Genomic DNA, 21,031 nt, shown 5'->3' on the forward strand with positions numbered 1-21,031 from the left:
AATGTGTTTACTGGTGGGTTTTAGATTCATATTTATGTTGGTAAAAAATGGCCCATGCCCACATTAGGTTTTGTTTGCAACCGGTAAAATCTGGGTTTAAATTTATGTTGGCAAAAAAATGGCTCTGTTAAGATTAATGGATCTTAGAAAAGACAATGATAATTATAATAACTTACTTTGATGGGCCTTGAATTTTGTCCTCATAGTATAGATTCGATAAGCCTTTACTTTTGTTGAAATTTCTGAATAGTTTTAAATGGGAGCAGCTGATTGGTTGAGTAATATGTGGCAAAAACATATTTCAAAGTCCAAAAATGGCAATGACATGGCATTGTAATATTTTCAAAAAACTAAAGGCAAAATCCTATTAGAAATTATGCTTTAATAGTATAAATCCTTGTTTAGTTGTTTCCACACTTGTAGGACGTGTAATTCCATATTTCATTATAGTAGAAACTAGAAACGAAAACAAAAAAAAAATAGGTATGTTGAATTTGCCTACGAAAACTGTTTATGTATTCTTAAACCTTTTTAACATATAAAATCTAATTTGTAACTTCAAAAGAGCCACATATGCTTCATTAAAAGGATATTGTCAGCTCAGCACCCCGAAATTTGTAGAAATAGTTATTTTAAGATATAAGCGCTACTAATATATTATGGAATTTATCAGTTTTTAGCAACAGTATAAGTCCTTTATAAAATTATTATATTTTGTTTGGAGTCTATTTTAGATTTTTTCTGGTCCAGGCATGTTTTGGAACAATATGAAGATTATAAAGCATTTTGAAACTTATGGATGAGGAAATTCGTAGATGTTCACGTAATAAATGTCAAAGCCAAGATTTAGAAGAGGCTTCGATCAACACTGCACACTGTGCCCGACTTGTCTTAAGACTGTCTCAAGCCCATTAGATCCACTTATTACCAGAATACCCTTGACCGACTTTATACCTAGTATTTATAATGTTTGCCATTGTTTTAGGAAAAAGAAATCATCACAAACCACCTTACACCATATTTACTTACACTTTTATTAGTAGTTTATAGAGAGAAGATCAAGAACTCCTTCAGGGGCATTCTACCTTATTCTATTTATGTATTCTATTCAGAATATTGTTATGATTTGCTTGATCATGTCTGAGCAGTTCTCTTTGTTAAATTTTTGGTTTAGGTGAATTACTGATAACATAGAATTGCTAGACTGAATTATTAGGATCCTTTAACAGAATTGATCTTATTTCTTGTGTTATAGAGTAGCTAACTAGAACCTTGAATTTAGGATATAAACAACTGCGAAAGGTTCATTACCTGATAATAATTTTGCTGAGTTAGGTTGAAAGGCGCATGCGAGAGCTACTCTAAACATCTAGTGAACAAAGCGATTAGGAGGTTAATGCTTGCTTAAGGAAGTATCGATCGACACTCTGTAGTATCGATGGACACTCACCCCTTGTTCGCATGCGAGAGCTGGAACAAAGACTTAGCCATCTAATTAGACTCGCAACGAAAGCTGGATATCTTACTATTGCACTCGAGTCCTAGGACGGTTCATCACACACCCTTAGCTTCTATACATCATAATTATGATTTTCTGAAACCCTAAGTCTAGTTATTTTCTCATATATCTCACAACCAACTGATTACTTGTTTCTTGCTTATTTATTGCTTTAATATTGATTGTCGAGCTTAATCTTGATTTCAATAATCTATTGTATGCCCATACTCCCTTTAGATTCAATCCATAAATACTACTTTCTCCGTTTCACAATGTAAGTAATTTAGACTAAAAATACTAATATTAAGAAAGTTGGTACTTTAAGAAAATAATATTTAATTAATTAGTTCAACCAATTATAAAAAAAATTGATATTATTTGATTGGTTACACTATATCCACAATAAATGTAAAAGTTATCTAGATATTTGAAAACTATTTATATTTTGAAACAAAGAATTTTTCTTAAACTACTTACAATAAGAAACAGAGGGAGTACAACATAACCTCTTATTTGAGAGAGAAAGTTTTTCTAAAGTAATTTGAATGATATCATCTATCTTTAGGAATTGAGACACAATAAGAAAAATGGCAAACTAGTGGCGAAGATACAAAACGACAACGTAACAACACATCTTAAAAATGGCAATCTAATGGTATTGTTACGGAACATAAGTTAAACTAAATTTTAACCCGCACGCCCGTGCGGGTATATTTTTTAAAAAAAATATGATGTTATTTAATTTTTATGTTACTATTTAGAGTTGGGCAAAAAACTCGAATTCGAAGAATTGAACCGATCTCAATCCGAATAAGTAGTACTAATTCCGAACCAGAATTGATTAAATATTTGAATTATTCAAAATTTTGGTATTTAAAGAACTAAAATCTAATCCGAACCGAAGTATTTTGGGTATCTAAAATAGATTTATATACTTATATATATTAATTATTTTTAGATTTAATATATATAAAAACATGCATATTATATATGATACTTTTAAGTTTGCTTAAATGCTTGAAAATATATACAAATAATCAAACGTAACTATCTTAAATAGTTAAAATATACTAAAAACTCCAAAAATACTTAAATAATTATTTATCCTCTATCCAAATATTTAAACCAAACCTACTTAAATTGATTATCCAAATCCGAACCAAATCCTCAAAGATCTAAATTGAACACGAAATTCCAAAAAGACCCGAAAACGAACCCGAACGCCCACTCTTAATCACTATTATATATATATATATATATATCTTATATGTGTCAACATAGGTTACAAAATATGTGTTATCATATAATTAATCGTATTTTATGCGTACCATCAAATAAGTTTTCTTATAATTAATAATATTTTATACGTACAATCATATAAATAATCACATATATTATATTTTAAAATTTAATGTGAAATATAAAAGCCATAATTTAAGTTGGTGTTTGAAATTGGGCTTTGTATTGTATTTTTCTTATATATATTGAAAATATTTTTATAATAATTATTGGAAAATATGTAAGTAATAATCAAATTTTGAATATATGTATATTTTTGAATGAATTTTTGATATAAATAATTTTAAATTATTATTTTGATTTGAGTATATATACCAAGTAACATAGACCCATTACTTTTTAATATAATGTAATGGACTTTCAATTTTTAAGTAGCATAAACCCATTATTTTTTTTCCTAATTTACTGCTATCCATGTTTCCAAACAATACTATTTTTTTTAATTACTATCCATACTGTCAAACAATTCCAATGTGTACTTCAACTTTAATAATATAGATGGAGAGGCTTGTGTTCTTTAGATTAATCAGCCTTACACTCTCTTCACTTTGTTCATCAAATTATTCTCTAAAATGTCTCCAAACAATCAAACATTATTTAATTACTCTTTGTTACTATATTAAGCCTTCTCTATGTTTATTCACTCTTCGTTACTCTCTTAAACCTTTTCTATCGATCCTTCAAGCTTATAATGTTGTCTTAATTTGAAAATTTTGTTTTTCTTTGGTTGAGAAATTAAGTCGTTATCTACTGTTTCTGTGAGTAGTCATATATAAAAACAATGTCCTCTAAAATATTAACAAGTGTACCAAATTAGATCAATGTCAAAAACGATGAACATGAATAACATGTCTAGTCTCATAAAGATTTCAAGGTAAAACTCATGGGTTATTACTTAATGTCTTTGTTTCATTAATGGACTTAATCCCTTTATTGGGCCCTAATCACATGTTTATCTACACTATACTAAAAGGAGAATAAGGTGAGTGGAGAGAGTGTCCACATCAGATTTTTAATTCAGACCAATCAGGGATATGTTTTGTGACACGTCATATAAGCTTCAGTCAACCAGATTTTAAACGAGCCATTCCTGTGGGCTCATTATATTCATAAGTGGCCCATCTAAAACGCATATCTCCGATCCTGATATTCTTAGACGTTAACAATGTTGATGATCGACTCCTGCGCTTCCACTCTTGCAAATCATGGTAACTTCTCTGATATAATCACGAGCCACTCTCGATCATTTACTTATGTTCTTAATAATTTTGTTTCACCTCCCCCAGTTCCTCTTCCTAATTCAATTCAACCCATAAGTCCTGAATAGCCTAATCCATAAAGCCTCTGCTTCTCCTCCTACATCTTCGTATTCTTCATTGTCTCTCATTCGTTGAGATTTTCTTACCAATTGGCGACAATATGATTCTCTCTTTGGTGAGTAAAGAGATTGAAAAAGTTCAGTTTTTTTTGGTTTCTAATGTTTATTTTTTTTCTTTTTTCTAATTATTCTCTGTAGCAATAATGGCTGATGAAAATAATGAGATGAAGGAGGTGAAGGATGATTAAGGAGTAAATTGTTGTGTAAGAGATCCTTTCATATTATGATATCGCTCAAGTTAAATTTGGTCTTTTTAAATTTGTTTGTCTGATTTTGTGGTTTTAACGGTTTGCTCATCTCAGCTTGCACCATAACAAATAAGAAGAAGAAGAAAAAGTTGTCATTTTAGACCTATCGAGGACTCAACTGAGTCACATACGGAGAAATCCGATTCACTGCCTGGTATGTTAATGAGTATATGTGCCATGAATCTGTTTTGCTTTTCTCGATGGTGTGTATATGTTATTTTGTCTTATTTATTTTCCTTGCACCTAACTATGGCTTTGAGAGTTCATTTTCAAGACTGTTTTAACGTTTTGTTGTCTTCTAATCTCTTTAAATGTTTTATAAAACTGGTCTTTTGATGATTATATGTCTCACATTGTTTTTGTTTCTATGGGTAGGTTGAATCACAGATCAATGAATGATAAAAAGTATCCCTGGTGCAGAAGATTTGGATGGTACTTTATAATTCAGTTCTTTGCTAATTAACTGTTTTTAACAGCATGCATTTAAGTACCTAACTCTGTATTTTCCAATGGTCTTACATAATAGTCTCCAGTGGGGTCAGTGGCCTTATGCTACCGTTGATATACTACATATTCCAATGACATCATATCTTCACAGCCAACAATGAGGAAGATGAACATGGCGACATGAAGCCAGCCTCTATCGCTGAGGTTTGTAACTGCAGCAAATCATAGTAGACACTAGAAGGTGCTTGCAGGTAAAAACTAAATCCTTTGTATTACGTCTTCTTTGCTGTTTTTGTTATCCTCCTCTCTTTATATGCTATCTTACCAGATGTTTCCAAATGAAATTTGGTAGGTCATCACGAAACTCCTCTATTTGGTTAACAAAGGTGAGTTTTACACCAATATTTTATGGTTACATGAATTCCGGTTTTATTCATTTGAGACTCTGATACATGCTTATCAAACAAAACAATTTTAGCGACATTTGTATGTATTACTGAATTAAACGTTTTACGTGGTTTCTCATATTGCTTCATGTGCAGGATGAAGTAAAAGAAATCTTCTTTACAAAGCTTTCCCAATCTAAAGACACACCTTTGGGAGAGAAAGGTTTACTTGATCGTAAAGAAAATTTCTCCATCAGCTGATAAGGTTCGTAGTTTGTAATTTGCGTAAGTAACGGGATCCTAACACTTAAACTGTAGGTATAGTTTCTGATTAGTTGTTTGTCTTTCTATGGTTATTATTGTTACAAGCTCCCTGATCAGGGATATGAATAGCAAGATTGGTATGTATCGTGCAAATGGTATAACTATCATATGCCGAATAGACGAAACCCCTTTTTCACAAATCATCCCTCAAATAATCCCAAGAGGGTCGTTAAAAGGATAAAGCATTGTGAGAAATGTACGGCAAGAGCAACATTTTGAAGTATTGGATGTATCTTGATAAGATAAGAAATGTATTTCTTAATTTGCTTCACCAGGACATCACGAAATTATAATTTGTTCTTTCTTCTTTCATCTTCTACTGATTGGTTGTTATTTGAATTGTTGTGATATTTAGTAGGGATGTTTAAAGGAGAATAGAAGCTAACAAGTCAGTTTCGGAGATTAATTATGAAGGTGAGGGTGAGGATGGTAGTAAATAGGTTTGTAGTTGATCTTTTTAAATTACGTTTCACTGTGTATAATTAAAATTCATGATGAAACGGTGACTAAGAAGTTGAAGTTTGTCGCATAAGTACAGATGGCTGATCTCTTTTTGTTCTTTATCTTTTCGTAAAATGGTTATGGGAATGATTAAAAGAGAGTGTTTTTATTTATCATTCTCTTTGTTTATATACTTCCATAAAATGTTTTATTATCTACATGATTAAGATTCTTATTTTATAAATTTGCGATCTGATATTTCTATTTTGACATGTAATTTATTCAAATAAAATTGTAGATGAAATATGGTAAATAAAATTGATTTATTTGGCCACGATAATGTTGTTTTCAAACTCATGTCCAATTCTAAATTTAAACATTTCTAACCTATTAAATATAATATATTTAAGCAGATAAATTTTCAATAAAATTAAAGGCAGCAAATTAGTATTAAATAAGCGTAAGAAATTGTATTAATCTTTGATGATGCAATTAAATAAAATATAAAATGAATAAAAACTGATTATTAAATATCAATATAAAAAGAAGAGTAAGAAAAAAATAAAACATCAAAGATTATAAAATGGAAAACTAAAGAGGAAATAAACACATAAATTTATACGCAAATTTTATGTTACTTCAATAGATACGTCAATAAGTTTGAACCAAGTAATAAACAATATAAATTCATTAAATTATAAAAATAAATTATTAATTATATTGTTACACATCTAAAATTTAAAATTAAACATCAATATATGTATATAATTAAAATGATATAGGATTCTAGATTTTTTATGCATATAGTAGTATCTTTTTACAAATGATAAAGAATAATGCTAACATCGTATCCACACATCATTCAAATCACGCAAACAACAAAAATAATTCTAAATATATAGCCAAAATACATTCATACATGTTATGGTCAAAGTTACAGTAAAGTGTTACGTCTAGCCACTTACAAACACATTCCTATTATGTAATTTTTAAAATAAATTTTGTGTTTACTTATTTAAATTTCAAAATATTTTTTTTTTTCATTTTAAAGATCCAACCCAAATGTTATTGGGAAAATACTTATCGTTAAAATTTTACCACAAAAATCAAAATACGAAACATAATTCGTTATATGCTTACTTTTCAAGAGTTACACACAAAAATATAAATAGAAAGAAAAAATTACAAAAAAAAATGTTTTAATCATGAAATATATCACATATAACTTTGTACATTTCTTCATATGAAATAGCCAAAAGACAGATTTAATACAATTACAAAGCATTTGAGAGTATAAATAAATTTTCAAAAAATAATTTTATTTTGTTTTTGATAACTAAATTTTCAAACATATATAGAAAAGGGAAAATTGTTTTTTTAGAGCAAAAAAATAGTAACTATGTCCCTTTATACTAATCTATACTACTTTATGTCTCATTAGACTAATTTTTTTCAAAATGGCAGTAATGCCCTTAAAATTGTAATTTTTTATTCTTTTTTCGTTTTTTTTTTATTTTTTTGTTCCTTTTTCGTTTTTTTATTTTTTGTTTTTTAAAAAATCAATTTTTTTTTCAAAATATAAAAGTGAATATTCCCAAATATTTTGTTTCCATATTTTTAGAAACTGATTTCTTATCCGTAGAATACAACTAATATGTAGAAATCGGTTTCTACAATTTTTTAGAATTATAGTAATGTTTAGATTTTGATTTCTACATGTTTTAGATTTATATTAAATCTGTAGAAGTCGGTTTCTACGTGTTTTAGATTTATATTAATGTGTAGATTTTGATTTCTAAAGATTTTAGAACGATAGGTTAAGCGCAGAATGTGTATTCTAAATATTTTTAGAATACTCATATTTACGTAGATCATGTATTCTAAATATTGTAGATTCAATGAAAAAAGTGGATTTCGTTTTCTACTTCGTAGAATGTCATTTCTACTTTATTTAGAACATAATATGAAATTTATAATTTTAACTTTTTTATAACTGGAAAAAATATCACTAAGTTCATATAGGTATTTTATCAAAAGTTACTATTTTTCCAAAACATTTTTGTTTGTAAAACTATTTATTAAATTTATTTTCAAAAATATTAAAGGGTGTTATAGGAAAATATGACACAAAATATATATTAGTCTAAAGGGACATAGTTACCATTTTTTTGCTCTAAAAAAACAGTTTTCCCTATAGAAAATTCATCTGGAACACATATTATTCGTACTTTAACTAAGATGAGTCACATTGATCAACTGAAAAGCTAATAAAAACACATATTATATTTAAGACCAATGTCAAAAAGCAACAATATATACCATCAAAATAACTCAACCTATCTACGTATGTTTTAGTGTTTTAGATATTTTCTTATTTATCAATATTAAATTCATGAAGATTTTTTTAAAATACGTAAAAATTAGAAAATTATAGAGCAAATATTTTTGTTTTGTTAAAAGAAGTTGACTTAAAAATAATATTTAAATGCATTTTCCGCGCATAGCGCGGCAAGAGACTCTAGTTAGAATAATAACAGGTTATCATTCCCATCTTTAGAACGAGGACTACAAAAATGTCAAGAGAAAACATCCCAAGTAAACAAGAATTTTGTCGTAAATTTGTTAATTTCTTCGTTTGTTATTGCTATCTCTAAGAAATATATTTTTTCAATAAATTTTGAACGCACATATACTTCTTGGTAAATTAAGTCTCGTCATCTAAAATACTAGTAAGTGTACCAAGTATAGTATCAAAATGATTTTAAACTATAACTCTTGGATTTTTACATATAATGTCTTTCATTTAACAAAAGTGATTGTGATATAGAAAAAAAGTTCAAAAAGCAGAAGCAACTTCATAGCCAACGATATTAATCAAAATGGTTAATTCATATTAGTACGTCGGTTGCAAAACCCATGCTCATGTGAAGAAGAAAAAGATCAGTTAGTGCACCATCATTTACACTGTGAACTCTGTTGACTAATAGTCTTGTGCAGCTCAATGTGGCTGTCGAAAAGACAACCAAATTGAAAGAGAAATTTTCGATGCCTTGGACTTTGGTTCAAATACACCTAACATAGAATAGTATAATGTCTTCTTGGATATCACGATCCACAACAAAGCAGTTTTCCACCTTCACTACTTCGCTCCTTGAGAAAACTTTCTTATGATTAGTAAAACAAATAAAACAAATGGGGTAGTTTTGTAAATGTGTGGAATCTTGGGCTTCAAGTCGGTCATGACATGCGGTCCGCTTCTCGCTGTCGATTGATGACAAGTGATGTTTGCCGATCGACGTTTGACTCTGAATGTCGACTCGAACTAGTCCCATGAGCAGCTACGAATTTCTCATATCTTTATCTTCAAAATGCTCCAAAATCACCACTTTGTTCAAAAACATGCCTAAACCTGTAAATACTTTAAAAAGACTCCAAAACATAATATATAAATCTTAAAACACTCATATACCATGGCTAAAAAGTAAAAAGTGCTAAAATCCATGGTATATTAGTAGACAAGTACATGATTCATGGAAACCAGTCCAAAAATCTCAGTCAATTAAAAAATAAAATGATATCCTTCAAAGAAGGGAGACATAGACTGAGTGGAGTGAGAAGAGAGAGGAAATGAACTAAAGAAGACTGCATGTATGTTCAGAAACCTGTTGGAGTAAGAGTTCATATATCATTTGATCGATATTCACAAGGTAAAGCCTACACTTTGTTATTTCAGAAATGAGGTTAGTACAAAGATATGTCAGACGGTATATGGTGAGTTGGATCCTAAGCTTGTCGGAACAATTGGATTTGCATACGATGGTTGGAATTTTAAGATTTAGACATCAGATTAGACTCGCATCGAGATCTGGATATCTTACTTATTGAACTCGAGTTCTAGGACAGTTCGTATTAAATCCTTAGCATTTGTAAATTATAGTTCTGATTGCCTGCTTAAAATAGGATAATTTGCTGCTCAAAAACCACAAAGAACTATGAATTTAAGTAAATACCCATAACAGTAAAAGTTAAGTTTCATTGTAGATAAAGTAGTTGCGAAATGATGACTTCAGCCCTTCACCGTAAACTGTTTGACTTTCAACTCAATTTCTATCTTACGATATTACTTGACATATAGATTCTGAAAAATATAAAAATAGATTTGAAAATATATGTGGAAGATCTTTAATAGATCTCACTGGAGAAAGAGAGAGATAGAGAGCATTTAAAAAAAGAAGCTTTTTTTTTATTTCTTCTCCACCATCTTTTTTTCCCTACAATCCTCTGTAGCTTCCCAAAATCGACGATTAAGATCTTTCAAAGAACGGATCCTTCAAGATGGAGCTGGGGCAGATCTTCGGTACATGAAAGCAAAGACATGTGGAGACATCGATGGCTCCATGCTGCCACGCATGTTTATCAGCGGGAGGTATGTCGGAGGGTTCAGAATACTTACTGTGTTGAACTTCTTGAGCAGATTTGTCTTCCTTCCTCCGCTAATGGTGATCACATTAAGCATACAAATGATGTTTTACATCTTATTGTTTTATCCTTCATGATGGGCTTTTTATTATAGACTTCATCTCTTAGTTTCTAGTATTTATCAGCGATTTGAATTATGTATTTTAATGGTTGTTGCAATTTAAGATCTTTTTGGATTATGTATTGTGAAAATATTTACAGAAATAGTTATAACAATGAATCTCAAGGATCGATCCAAATAGATATAAAAATATAAAAAATAATTTAATGTTAACAAATAAATTAACGAGCTAACAATAAAACTAAGAGGCTAATACCAAGCATACATATACATATATGAACACACAGTCATATGTTAACATTTAAGTAATGATGCTTAACTTAATTCAAATGTATGTGTAAGATTTTATAGCTGGCTAAAACTTTTATTGACTCGAATTAATAAGTTGACAATCTTTAATTATATGATTATCGCGGTTAAATATCTTAACAAGTTAAAGTACTATTAAACCAAAAATATAGTTTAGAATTCTTCAATATCTGTGACAATCTCGGCTGTACATTATCTTCTCCGATCAAATCATTTGATCTCGGCTATACATCATCTTTTCCGATCATATTCCTTTATGAGTTGTGGGGTTGCTCATTATCTTCACCAGTAAAGTCCACCAACACTTCCTCATCATCATTTTCTTAACACAAATAAAAACTGAATTCAATATGTATGTGCACCTATGACATTATGCTTAAAACTGAATTCAATATTAGTCACCTCTAATAACTTGTAACAATTAAACAAAAGATTTCTGATATTTGATAGAATAGCTACAAATGACATAAGACATGTAAATTTAAAATTATCCGGCTACTACAACAAATTTATCAGCATCCCCAAACTTTTGCAAGTGTGATTAAACTCAAACTTTTGCCATATATCGACCTCGTTTTGTTAGAAAATATGAGAACTTGTTATAGTCATGAAACTTTCTTGTAGCCGATGAGGGAAGGTTTTTACCAAACCGGTTATAAGAAAATTTAGCATGGTTTATTTTACCTTTGGCTTGTTAAACTTTCTTGTAACCAATGATGTAACATATTATCATTTAATGAAATATTGTCTTATTGTACAAGTTATTGCGCTTGTCTCTTGTACACATGATGCATCATTTATAACACCTATACGCAGAGCCGGTCCTAGAATTATTAAGGCGACAAGCCCAGACCAAAAAAAAATGGCTGAAATAAATATATGTGAGAAGGTGAATTTGAACCTTGCACTCTAAGGGAAATAGTTACTGTCCTTTAACCACTAGACTGCAGATAAATTTTAGAAAATGTGGCCGGTTTAGTACTTATAATATTTGAGGCCAGAAGCAGATGCTTCATCTGCTTCGGGCTAGGTCCGGCTCTGTCTATACGATGCTTGTACATTAACAAGAAAAAAATAAATCATGGTATTAATTTAATATTGGCTGGTATTTGATTGAAAAAACCGGCTAATAAAAAACAAGCAAATAATTGTGAAGCACAAGTTAAAAAGAAATGGAATCCGAAATACCCCAAACTAAACTCAAAACTTTCAGACAACAAACTTCATTCCCTGAAACACAAGCGGACAAAATTAAAGCACAAGACAAGATTAAAAAAAAACTCCTAAGGAATCTGCCAGAAATACTAAATTTTGCACAATTAATATGTCGATTTATGTCACAGGTTTACAGCCTAAATCGTCAACAATATTTCACCAGAAAATGTACAAATACACATAAAGCTAAACTCTTTTCCCGGAACTGAGTCAATAGGCGAAACCGCAAAGCAGCCCAAATCAGAAACAATAACTCATAGGTCTCACAGAGAAACCCAAATCACACAGATACGTTGAAAAAAACAAAAAAAAAGAACCCAGAGAACTTGGTAAGTCCCAAGGCTCATGCTTGTATCAACCACCCCAATTCCATCGAGGCTTGCGGTTTTACTCAGAACATTTCTCTTCAAGTAATAGCTCAGGAGTTCCTCGTCCGTCGGATGAAGTAGAAACGCAGGAGCAAGCGAAGTCGCTGCCACAACAGTTGCTGGCGAAGTCGCAGAAGGCAGCGAGGACTCATCAGCCATAGATTTACGACCCGTCAAAGCAAAGATTGTACTTGTTTCTAGAGTTTCTATCGGCTCCAAAATTGAGTAGATGAAAGAAAGTTGTTTCCGATTAGGATAGATGAGAAAGACGATTCTTAATTTTCTGTCTTACGTAACAAGATATGAATATTGTTAGTGTACGTATAAGATCTTCCCATATCTCTCTATAAGATTTTGTCTCCTATTCTACTATGTCTCTGTTGTTTATGTGTAGGGGCATCAGAGTCATATTCGATTTTGTACAGTGAGCAAATAGTAGTATTTGGTATATTGCTAAATAGCAAATAATGTGTTGGTAGGAGTCCTAAAATTTCTTTAAAATATCCAAGTCTGATTTCCCATATATCTCACAATCGATTCATTTACTGCTTTTAATATAGTATACCTAATTTAATCTTACAGTCTATTGTGTGACCATGCTCCTTGTTAATTTGATCCCTAGGGGATGCTATCAATATATTATTTGAGAGAGTTGCCCTAAGGTAATCTGAACTACATCAGCGTGCTCCTTATTCAACCGTACGAAATCTCCCATCAGAAATGATACTTCTTCACCTTTCAGATTCGAATATCCCTCATCAGACTCAGCCATGAAGCTCGATTGCACAGCCGAATCACTCGTCGACATCAGAATCATCGTATTCGAACTTTTCACCGCAACAATGATAAAGTATTGATACTCGATCTCTGAAACTAACAGTGGAATTGTATTGAATAAGCTTTGTAAGTACAATTCGAATCACTGTCTCATAGCGATAGAAAAATGAATCATCGATCCCATCTCGATCGTTAAGAGAGACTCTTGTTGTCACTCACTATAACAAACAAAGCATAAAATCCCCAAATAGAAATGTACTCGACTCTTTGTACAAGACAAGTCAATTATGGGTCTAACTGAAAACCCTCTGGTCCAACTCCATACTTCTTCATCACTCTTCTACTTCCTTGCCTTCAGGCTCTTGCTATTCTTCCTATAATATGTGTGATGATGGTATCTATCCGAAGCAGTGTGTTTGGGAGCGTTTCAGAAGGTGTTGTTGGTATTACAAGTTGAGTATGGAGAAGAAACGAATGAGAAAGCTGATGGAGGAAACTGATAAGAGTTAAAAGTTCATCCTCTTATAATGGACTTTAAGTATCTCAAGAAGCCACTTTAATGTTTTAGGATACAGGGGAAATGAATAAAATGACCAATTATGTGTTAGGAACAGAAGACAAAGTGCTCTATAATATGCAATATATATCCCTTAATGCTCTATAAGAACAATATAACCTCAAATGGCTTTGTATGGGAATGATGGAAAGAATCAATAATATGAAGTTGATTCGATCAGGTTGATTGATCAGTACTATCACTGATCAAATACAGTTTCTGTCCATCACTGATCATATCAATGTCTGTGATTCGACCTCCTTCCTCTGACAATATTACAAAGGGGACTTCATTAGATATCCCGAGCTCTTGCGCAGCTGTTTCCACAAGTTTCTGGAGGTCACGCGGAAGCCAAACCATAACTCCATGCTTTCTACTCGGCTCCTCATGTGGGTGGAATGGAAACACTGTGCATTTCCGTCTCTCAAATTTCTCATCTGTTTTAAACACAAATCAAATTCAGCGATTACAAGTTCCGTTTTGTTTTGTAGTATTGTCTGAAGGAAAGTGTTGGACTACCTTGTGGTTCATGAAAGCTTGACGGGCGTATATAAGGCTGAGATGTATCCGCGTCTTCAAGTAACTTAATCAATTTCTTGTTTCCACACATTCGAGCTTCATCAAGCGGAGAGTTTCCCCACCTTGAATGATAAAGATTTGTGACAAGTTACTGAGAGTTTAGTTAAAAGAAAATCATTTGTGTTTGGTCTTTTACCGGTCTTTAGCGACAACGCTAGCTCCAGCTTCAACAAGCATCTTAGCCATCAAGAATAAGCCTTCTGAAGCAGCGACATGAAGCGGTGTTCTATGATCATAATCTTCGGTGTTTGGGTCCATACCGCTTGAGAGCAATCTCTTAAGAAAATCAGAGTCGCCTTTCACAACTACCGTGCAGAGAAAGTTTCCAGCATCTTCTAAATCAAAGGAAGCTCCTTCTTTGACAAGCAAATCGATCACTCTGTCTTGCCCTGCTTTTACAGCCTCTAACAATGGTGTATTGCCAAATTTATCTGCGCAAAAGAGTGTGACCATAGCATAAACATATAGCATTGTAGTATTTTCGCTCTTATCGATTTCAGTATTACCTTTTTGATTTATATCGACGCCTTCTTGAATAAGAAACAATGTAATGTCTTCGTATCCCCTAGACGCTGCAAGATGCTGCATTTCAAGAAGACATTTTACAAGCTTAAAGAAATAATTTTCATGCCATAAAAAAAAAAAGATTGAAACATACAAGCGGTGCTCTTCCGTCGTAATCTGTTTTGTTAGGATCGGCGCCAGAGCGGACTAAGCTTTTAAGCTGGTAGATATCTCCTTGGAAAGCTGCACTGTTTACCTTCAATGCAAGTTCTGCTTCTTGTTTCCCAATGTGAATCATAATGTCAGATTCGAGCTTCTTTATCCTCTCATTTGATTCTTTACCCTGCCAAAAACCCTCTTCTTAGTTGCATATGATTTTACACCTTAACAGAGCAACAACAAATAAAAGTGTACCTCCATAAGATTGTTTAGGATTTTGCGTCCATCATGAAAATAAATCTCGAGGATGTTGGAGAAAGACTGTTTATCGAGGCGTAAAAGATGGCACAATGAACGAACTCTAATAGTGAAAGGTTGAGAGATGTTGCAGATGATGGATATATCACCAAAAGAAGTGTGAGGCTCAAGCAACTCCACAAGGTCTTCTGTTCCATCTGTTTTTGTTTCAAGAGCCTCCTACGAAAATGTACGTACACATATGAGAAGAGAGGCAAAGAAGACATGACACACAGTGATAATGTTACGTACCAGTGAGCCTTCACAGACGAAATACAAATGATCAACGACGTTTCCTTGCTCTGTGATTACTTCTCCTGGAAAAAAATACTCTTCATGGAGCCTTACAACTATCTGGTTAATAAACTCTGATGAGCAGCCCTTGAACAGAGGGATTTTCTCAATGTAAGGCGTGTATAATAACTGCGCAATCTACAAAGATATACAAAATATCATCATTGTAACTAATAAAAACAACTTTTTGCTGATAAGAAAATATAATCAGTTATTAGGGTACCTTGGCGCGGATAGAGGCTGGGATGTCTTGAAGCATGACAGTGTTGGTGAATTTACTGTCGTACTGCAATCTAACGTGATGAGTTATCTGGCTACGAATGTCTCCCCTAAGTTTTTTTCGGTTCATGAAACTTGCCAGATCATTCATTTTATCTCTAAATCTCTCTGTGTTTGATCCTTTCACAATCAAGGCAGTGATGTTACCAATAAGGTACGCACCAAGAACCATATCGAACGAAACATATATCATTACAAATATCATTTCCCTTAAATTTACCGCATGTATGTCTCCATAACCTGGCGTAGAATCAAAGAAAACCCATCAGTTTTTTCTTTTCTCATAGGTAATCAAATGATCATCATATATCGATGTTTCGACTTTTGTTTTACCGACAGTAGCCATAGTGACAATGGCGAAGTAGAGAGATGTGGTGTAACGTTTCCAGATGTCGATCTTTCGGAAATTCTCGTAGCTATAGTCTCCTAACTTCAGGCTACCGATCCAAGTATAACCTTCGTTCTCAGCAGGAAGAGTGGTGGCCAAGTAATAGAAGATGCATGCAGCAGTGTGAGTACAGTAAACCTCAACGAAAATGAGCTTCAAGATTCTGGTGAAGAGATAGTTGATTCTCGTGTCTTTCTCAAGCCTTTGGAAGAACTCAATCACTTTGCGCACACGAAACAGCCTTATCCACAATATGTACCTCACCACCTCGTGTTTCCCTGAAGCCTGCAATAATATTATAAGAACACCTCAAACCTTCTGAACCGGAATATTTAAACCAATATTTGGCTATGGTTTTAAAACAAAAATCAAACTGATGAAACTGATTTTTGTGTAACCTAACCGAATAACCCGTAGTTTATATGAATTCCCTATTAAATATATCTTGTTAGATAAGTATTTCGTTTATACTTTAAAATAATTATTTACCTAAAATTCAATCCAAACCAAACCAAACCAAACAAAGTACAATACTGTAGTTTCTATTTGCTTTTAGTTTTTATAAATCTGGTAACCAAACAAAAAATAAGAATAAAAACGTACCAAACCAAACCAAACCAAACCACACCGTAATGTCAATTTCAACACTGAGCTGGAACCAAACCAAACCAAACCAATATATACTTTTATTGTAGATTTGTGTAAGGCTAAGCCAGAAAACAAAAGCTAGTATACCTTATAGATGAGATCCCATGGGAAGCAACTGACCAAATCCAAGAAAAAATGCGATTTCAAGTACCTAAGAAACAGTTTGCGAATGACAAGTTTCCTCACTATATATATCACAGGAGAAATGTTCGTAAGGTCCATATATGTATAGCTAACCGGAGAGCAATATGTGTTGGTTTGCTGTCAATTCGGTAGGTATGCTTATCTTGGAAGGCGACAAAAAACTGTAGAACAATATCGACCAAAAATGCGATCTGACCAACAATGTCGAGTATGAAGAGGTTTTCGGGTAGACCGCGGAAGAAACCAAACTCCATGGGAGTGAACAAAGACGAGTATATTGCCCAGACCAATATGAATAACTCCCATGCCTTGTACCACCTGCTCAATTTTACCCCACTTATTAATTTCATGTCTAATCATATAGCTGGACTACAAGTTGAATATAGCTAAAATGTACTCATGAGAGGGAGGGAGCCATATGAAAGTAATAGTTATATGCAACAATGTTTAAAGTTTTAATTAGTTAAGATCGATGTAGCTGGAGCCTGGAGTGCAAGTTAAATAGTATACTTTTTTAGTTTTTTACTAGTAGTTTGACATTTTTCTTATTAATTTATACAATATTTGTTATTTTATTAAAGTTTTATTGTGTTCCAATTTTTTTTTTAATGTTTGAAAAGAACAGGTGGGATGGTCATCCACGTGTGGCCTCTAGTTACGGCATCTTTAGCGGAACTAATTAATAATCCGATACGCCATGCTGATTTTTAATAATTTATTTTCAAAACTTTCACAGATGTTTTATTTATTTGTTAATAAATTTCTAACACGCATATTTATATAGTGTACTTTATCTTTAATTTTAATTAAAATAAATTATTTTCTAAAAAAAATCAAACAAAAAAGTAACAGTCTAAACATTAAATGGGTATTATCTAGAATTTGTTTTCGAATGAAGGGTTATCTACAAAAGTTATCTAACTAAAAGTCAATACTCATTTGGAATTTTAATATATATATATATATATATATTTTTTTTTAAATTGTTTCAAATTAGATGATATTTTAATTATTAATATGAAATTTATTAGTTTTATGTTTCATGGTTATTTGTATTTTTTATTTTCTATCAATTGAGTTATTTTTAGATAGATAATCAATGATGATTTCATATTTTTAGAAATTTGAAAATGTATTTGTCTTCTTAATTTGTGTATAAGAATCTGAAACAATAAAAATATTAAAGGGAGTATTAAATGACCAATTGGTTAGATAAAGGAAACCTAAAAGAGTTTAGCTTAACCAGAAAAAGAAAAAAACGCTTGACAATACATGATGGTGTAAACTGTAAAACAAAAGATTGGAATATGAAGTATCGCACCACCAAATGAAATAAGAAGTTCTTTTACAACAAATCACCTAATTTGCATCTAAATTTGACTTCTGAATAATATGGTGAAAATTATTCATCTAAATCCTAATTCTTCTTGATTGTTTTTTCAAATAGAATAAATAAATCTTCCGTAAACTGAAATATGCTAAAATAAGCTGTTTGACTAATATTAAGTTTAGTAAAAACCGAGTAGGGATAATAAAAGTAGAAAAATTTCCTTAGCCATTTTTAATTTATTATCATAAAAATAGATTTAAAGGTTAACTAATCTATATTTAGAGTTTAGAGGTGAGGTTTTGGAATAAGATTTCAAATTTAAAAAAATTAAAAATTAAAATTAAAATTTTCAAAACAAAAAAATGTTATTTTGATCATTTTATTTTTTTTATTACTATTGTTGTGACAAAAAAATTGTAAATATCTATTTGAAATATTTGAGAAAATTGCCCTGTTAAGTATCAGTAAAAGACTAATATTAATAGAGAGAGAGACAAATATTTAATGGCATGGGAAGAAAATATATGTTTTTAAGAAAAGATTTTTTTCTTCTTCTATAGACGTTTTTATCAGCCAATAGAAACCTGCTAAGTGCTAAAATGAGATTGAGAGAGAGAAGAACCTAATTGAGGGCTTAATGATCCAAGGGTATTCGTTATGGCCATCGGAATCATCTTTCAGATGCTCGGGGGAATCAAGCCACCGGAACGACTCGGCCAAGCTGAACCTACCTCTTCTCCTTGAAACGTCGTCGTTTATATCATCTTCCTCGGCTATACTCTCTTGCCGTCGCCGGAGACACCCCATAAATTTAGCAAATCTCTCTTATTTTCAATCGATCCAAATCTAGCACGTGGCAATCAGGAACACGGTGTTGACCACACCACACGAATCAGGAATCCAAAAGCGGAAACTTCGATCCGATCTCTTTACTGTAATGTGTTCGATAACAGAAGATTAAGAGGGAGATGCAGATAGAAGAATAACGTGAATGAAATCACCAAACCGGTTTAAAGAAACCAAACAAAAATAACCGGATCTAATAGATGATTGAACCAAAGCATGAACCTTTAAACCCTGTAACAGAGTGAAATAGTCGAAGGAAGAAGGCGGGAAGTTCACGAGAATTTCTTCTTTTTCTTTTTCTTCCCTCTTAATGAGTTTCGCCTTCTTTAGGTTTTCTATCTCGTCACGTTAAAGCTATGGTTGAGTTTGTCGGGAAGAGCGTTAAGAGAAACTGCGGTTTGGCCTCTATAATTTTAAGCATATAACCTAAGGTCTTGTCTAGAAGAATCGAATTTATTTATAGGAACATCAGAAACTCACATAACATGTCGATGCGTAACATTTATTTATAATAAAGTCGTACAGTTTTCTCCGAATAATAGATCTGTTAAAAAATATATATCATCGTTTCTTCAATACTCCTTAGAAAAGACTTCAAAATCGAGTTAATGGGTGGACGATTATCTATAGGTGAAAAAATAAATTCTGATAAAAATCTATAGCTTTACTTTCTTCAGCGCATGTAAATATGTAATGTCAATATTTATGTTTTCTTTAGCCATAGGTGAGAAACTAGCCGCTGCCATTATACTGGAGTTCGAACCCATCTAAAAAGGAATTTATTGGGCAAAATATATATATTTTTTTATAATCCTAAAAATATGGTGGTTTTGACTTTCAGATGATACATGATTTTAATCATGCATCGTTAGGAAAAAAAGTTGTAGAGACTGTTTAATTCTCATACTCTCTCCTAGGTAGAGTTTTGCGTGGTGAGTATATTAAATTTACTTCTGTTTTACGAATAAACTAGATTACCCTGAGGGCATAAAAAATTCAAAATATGGAATAAATAAAGTATAGTTTTAGAAGTAACGGATTTTACATCATAACACCACCGTCTTTGGGAGAAAGAATCAACCATAAAACAAGTTGGTACTCAATATTTAACATGGACGAGAGGGAACAAAGATAAAAATCAACCTTCATACTCGATTTGTATAACGTAGTGATAACATAATAATACAGAAGATAGAGAGCGGAGATTGTAACCTCTTTAGCGAAATATGATCTATAGAATGTCGAGTATATAAATTTTATTTACAAGAGCATATGAGATACCTAGGTTAAGTAAATTTCTTGTTTGAGCAACAAAATATTCTTATTCATATGAATAAGGACATGAGTAGTGGTCAAGTAAATTTCTAACTTTTATTAGCTTTTATTTGAAAGAAATCTCGGATGTTGTTATTCAAATGTTTGAATGCATTTCCATAAAAAAGAAATCTCGGACATATGAATAAAATTGTTTCCGTTTTGATTGTTTGAGACACAAAATATTCAAATGCATAATATTAAGGAAATGAGTAGTGGTCAAGTAAATGTTTTACTTTTATTATTTTTTTATTAAGAAAGCATAAGAATCCAATTTCAAATAAGACAAATAATGACTTCTCTTGGTGATATAAAAAAACATGCAAAAAATGCAACGAATAACTTTTGTAACAAAATGACAACACCGGTGAACCACAACCTTTTTTTACCTTGCATGTGTCCTCCATGATCATTTACTATCACATCATTTTCAAACAACCATCTTTATAAATATCGTCCTCCA

General features: G+C 31.7%; 1 protein-coding gene and 1 long non-coding RNA gene across 8 annotated transcripts; one reads left to right on the forward strand and one right to left on the reverse strand.

Moving 5' to 3' along the window:
• The first annotated feature begins 3,067 nt into the window (after window positions 1-3,067).
• On the forward strand, window positions 3,068-6,900 carry LOC103828473. Of its 6 annotated transcripts, none has more exons than XR_004449590.1 (8): window positions 3,068-4,231; window positions 4,314-4,378; window positions 4,478-4,577; window positions 4,799-4,855; window positions 4,950-5,121; window positions 5,223-5,256; window positions 5,413-5,831; window positions 5,936-6,900. It is a non-coding gene; the product is annotated as an uncharacterized LOC103828473 (long non-coding RNA). The 6 variants fall into 6 exon arrangements; XR_004449588.1 differs by having other exon boundaries at window positions 5,413-5,521; window positions 5,626-6,778; XR_625298.2 differs by having other exon boundaries at window positions 3,068-4,005; window positions 4,084-4,231; window positions 5,413-6,778.
• A 6,830-nt stretch (window positions 6,901-13,730) lies between these two features.
• Window positions 13,731-20,514, reverse strand: LOC103828472 (potassium channel GORK). Of its 2 annotated transcripts, XM_009104069.3 has the most exons (13): window positions 19,477-20,234; window positions 19,031-19,340; window positions 17,172-17,396; window positions 17,022-17,085; window positions 16,232-16,571; window positions 15,843-16,138; window positions 15,578-15,757; window positions 15,284-15,505; window positions 15,024-15,212; window positions 14,872-14,947; window positions 14,502-14,796; window positions 14,306-14,427; window positions 13,731-14,223 (listed from the first exon to the last, which is right to left on the reverse strand). In XM_009104069.3, exons 2-13 carry the CDS (start codon window positions 19,213-19,215, stop codon window positions 13,964-13,966), a joined length of 2,454 nt encoding a protein of 817 aa, XP_009102317.1. In that variant the 5' UTR covers window positions 19,216-19,340; window positions 19,477-20,234; the 3' UTR covers window positions 13,731-13,963. The 2 variants fall into 2 exon arrangements, with proteins under 2 accessions (XP_009102317.1, XP_018508827.1); XM_018653311.2 differs by lacking the exons at window positions 13,731-14,223; window positions 14,306-14,427 and having other exon boundaries at window positions 14,555-14,796; window positions 14,872-14,937; window positions 19,477-20,514.
• Window positions 20,515-21,031: the final 517 nt, after the last annotated feature.

This window comes from Brassica rapa, chromosome A07 (assembly GCF_000309985.2).
Source record: "Brassica rapa cultivar Chiifu-401-42 chromosome A07, CAAS_Brap_v3.01, whole genome shotgun sequence".
NCBI classification, from domain to species: Eukaryota; Viridiplantae; Streptophyta; class Magnoliopsida; order Brassicales; family Brassicaceae; genus Brassica; species Brassica rapa.

Excerpts from the sequence above, each read along its gene's own strand:
- LOC103828472 (XM_009104069.3), bottom strand. The coding sequence starts at position 19,215 with ATGGGGTGTCTCCGGCGACGGCAAGAGAGTATAGCCGAGGAAGATGAT. Across the intron at positions 16,572-17,021 it reads CATGGGATCTCATCTATAAG|GCTTCAGGGAAACACGAGGT; the intron begins GTATACTAGCTT and ends ATATTATTGCAG. Across the intron at positions 15,758-15,842 it reads CAGCCTCTATCCGCGCCAAG|ATTGCGCAGTTATTATACAC; the intron begins GTACCCTAATAA and ends ATATCTTTGTAG.